At 40.7% G+C, this 3,735-nt stretch overlaps 1 protein-coding gene across 1 annotated transcript in view; it reads left to right on the top strand.

Annotated features, from left to right (window-relative positions):
- ANXA11 (annexin A11) overlaps window positions 1-3,735 on the top strand; it is a 28,074-nt gene that overhangs the window by 11,190 nt on the left and 13,149 nt on the right. The window contains exons 2-4 of the mRNA XM_072425024.1: window positions 1,463-1,539; window positions 2,448-2,539; window positions 2,816-3,340. Coding sequence (XP_072281125.1) covers window positions 1,488-1,539; window positions 2,448-2,539; window positions 2,816-3,340 — 669 coding nt within the window. The 5' untranslated portion in view covers window positions 1,463-1,487. The remainder of the gene's footprint in view (window positions 1-1,462; window positions 1,540-2,447; window positions 2,540-2,815; window positions 3,341-3,735) is intronic.

The following is a 3,735-nucleotide window of genomic DNA, read 5'->3' on the forward strand; positions in this document are numbered from 1 at the left end:
GTGCTATTTTCATTTTCTAGAAAAGTTTGGAGGTATGGTGTTGCTTGGTGCTAGTTACTAGGTAGACTGAGTGCTTGTATGTTTGCAAAGCTTGCGTGTGTGGGAGTGGGGCGTTCTTGGCAGCTGCTGCAGCTATTTTCATAGTGATCACTCCCTAAGTGTATTAGGCCCACAGGCACCTCAGGCTTTTTTAGAGCAGAGCTAAGAGGAGAGGCTGATCTTTCTCTATCTTGCTAACAAAACCAGGAAACTTGATTGTAGCTTCAGCTGTGTCCTGGAACCACCTTTATTAGAACTGGCCACTTATTGGTGCTCCCTGCTTGTTCTTGTTACAAAATAAATCTGGATTTCCCAGTACTATATGGTGCCTGTGTAGATAAAATAAAAGGAATTCATAGAAGTTTGTTCTTGAACATGAACATACACAAAGCCAGATTTAATAGACTTTATGGACATGGACTGTTGTATGCAGCTTTGTTGGTCTAAGGGTACAGACCATATTTACCTAGGGAGGCACTTAACTGACTACTGATGTAAGGGGGCATTTTATAGAATCTTTCAAAAGGGCACTTAAATGACCACCAATGCAGTGGAACACTTTACTAAACGCCATTGCAAAGGTTTACTCTACTGACCACCAGTGTAAGTGATCACTTTACTGACTACCATTGTAAAGGATTTCTCCACTGAGCACCAAAGGAAAAATAAACTTTCATGACCACCAGATGTTGGGGTGGTGGAAAAGGCAAATGCAGTTTTTGCCTGCGTGTACAACCTAGCAATGTAATTAGAAGGAGTTAGTGAAGACTTATAGCTATGTTTTTACTAAATGTATGTGTAAATATAACAAATACACAAAGCATAACTGAAATTAAAGTAATGTTAACCAACTTGTAACTGGTAAAATCTACACTGATCTTAACACCAACAGAAAATTATTGGCTGATCCCCAAAAAAAACAACAAGATGAATTGCAATAGCCATCAAGCTGATCAGTGAATACGAACAATGTATAGAAGCAAAGTCATGAACCGGATATCTGTTTCACAGGCTAAATTTGCTTTGTTTCGCGGGTCAAATTGCATTAACGCTATTTCCTCTAATTTACCCAGGTGGAAAGTCAGTCAGATGTGATATCAAAAATAGAGGAGAAGGCAAGGTGTCAGAATTTGTTTTCCTGCTTTATATGAGAAGCCATGTGTCTACATGAGTAGGTGGGACTTGAAGTTCACAGGAAGTAGGCAGTGAGCTTAGTATGGTAACAAGAAACTAGGAGACAAACGAGATCTTTAGTCTGTATGACAATGTGCAAAGCTAAAAGGCACTTTTGAATTTAAAAGTTCAGTTTTAAAGACAATACTAATAAATGTGATTGCTTTGAGAAATTGGCTTGTTAAAATTTGGCTTTAGCTGGAGTTTTTTTAATCTTTAATTGTAAGTAATATTGCTGTTCCCTCTTTAGGTGCTGAATCACAATCTCTAAAACCATGAGTTATCCTGGATATCCTCAAATGGCTGCGTTTCCCCCTATCCCCACAGGTATGGCATTAAACTTCACATATTTTACTGTATATATTTACTGTGTAATAGGTGTAGAGGGTTTTCTTTTGGAAGATGATGAATGCATTTTCTAATCTGTTTTGAAGTGGGTGTGCATGTCTGTGCTATATCATTGAGGTAAAGCTCCATCCACAGAATTCTCTGCTCAGTATGTTTTAGCTGGGTCATCTGGAACAGCATATGTTGTGAGCCCATTGACTTGAGGTTGGGGGCCTGTACTAGTCCTTACTCTTGGCTAAAAAGATCAAATTTTTGGAGGAAACTAAAAAGATCTTGTCACTGCCGTTTTTTTTGGCTTGTAGCGTAAAATGGGACAGTTTTAAAAAGGTCAATTCATTATTACCTTTTTTGAATATGAGTCCTTTACTCTTTTCTGTGTGTTTCTGATGTTTGCACTGGCCCAGCTCCTCTGCACCTCCCTTTACCATCCTACATAAGCTTTTTATGTAGTATATAGAATACTCTTATTAAGAGTATTTTAAATAGTCACTCCCGTCACAGCTTTAATCTGTATCTGCTGGGGCTGTTGACATCACATCCAGGATGGTGGTGTCCAGTTGCAGTCTCAATACTTAAGATTGCTTTTGGAAAATAAGTCTCTCCAAAGATACTGTTCATGATGAACATGGTGTTGCAGCTACAATCTCCTATTATTTGCTCTGTAGTAAATAAACATCTCTTCCCCATGCTAGTATGATGGCAATGTAGGTTATGGTTTCATCAAATACTTGGCAATAGAACAAATAAATTATCTCCAGTGATAAATAGGAGGAATATATTTTTGTACTAATGTAGTGTAGCTGTTTTCATACACATTTAAATATTTATGAAAGCTGTTTGTATAGTCAGTGTTTTCTATTTTTTCTATGTCCATTTGCATATGGCAGGTGACAACCCCTGGGGAGTACCCAGTAACCCTCCTCCCATTGGACTGGATGCAACAGGCTTCTCCCAGCAATACAACCCACAGCAGTATATGGTAAGTGCACCTCTTATCACCTTGTAGCAGAACTGATATGATCTAATGTAAGCTACTTTATGGTTTTAGACCTTAACAATGATGTGCCAATTCATTTTCAGATCCTGTACTATTTTTTACATTAAAGAAAGGTCATCAAGGATAAACCAGTATTTTCTCTATGCACTATAACAGCAAGTTCCTCTGTTTTATGGTATCCTGTATTATGGTGTATCCTAATGTCAGTGTCAACATGCTTTTGTTTTTCAACATAAAATTCACTTCTTTTCATTACAGGCTGGGTCAAGCTTTCCACCAGCTGGGTTTGGAGGAATGAACCCACCTCAAGCTGGATATCCTCCTGCTCCTGGCGTCGGCTACCCCCAAGCACCAGGGGGAGGCTACCCCCAAGCACCAGGGGGAGGCTACCCCCAAGCACCAGGAGGCGGCTACCCCCAAGCACCAGGAGGCGGCTACCCCCAAGCACCAGGAGGCGGCTACCCCCAAGCACCAGGAGGCGGATATCCCCAAGCACCAGGAGGCGGATATGGGGCACCACAGCAGCCTCAGGCACCGGGCTTTGGCATGTATCCTGCTCCAGGAGGTGCACCACAGCCTGGAATGCCTGGATTTAACACAGGATACCCAGGACAACCATCTCCAGTCCCAGGACAGCCACCAATGCCTGTACCAGGTCAGCCACCAGCAACATATCCAGGCCAGCAACCAACTCCTAGTTATCCTCAGGCCCCAGCAGTAAATCCCTCCATGCCACAATACCCATCTCAACCATCAGTGACACCTTCTATCCCCCCATTAAAGGTATGTCAATTTTTATTTTGTTGCCAGCAGCCTTCAGTGTCTTTAGTAGACCATTAACATACTATTACTTAATGCAAGACAGATGTATATGCCAAGTCAATTATATTATCTCGGGGAAGCATGCAATGTTTTAGAACTGTAAAATGGCTCATCTCTCAGACAAACTTTACTGGGAAAGGAACATTTATAAAAGCTCTGAAGTATTGCATGTTTGTCTGGGATTGATAAAAAAAATGGTGATGCTCCCTGTACCTGGATGTATTGACAATGGCAACATCCATTTTGTCCCTAAACAAAGTGTTGGAAAACAAGAAAAAGTCATTAACCACCTGGGCGTTACACTGAGGTCTAGATTTCTGTACCAAAAGTGTTACAGGTTTTCATGAATTTTTTTT

Source organism: Pyxicephalus adspersus, chromosome 10 (assembly GCF_032062135.1).
Source record: "Pyxicephalus adspersus chromosome 10, UCB_Pads_2.0, whole genome shotgun sequence".
Taxonomy (NCBI): domain Eukaryota; kingdom Metazoa; phylum Chordata; class Amphibia; order Anura; family Pyxicephalidae; genus Pyxicephalus; species Pyxicephalus adspersus.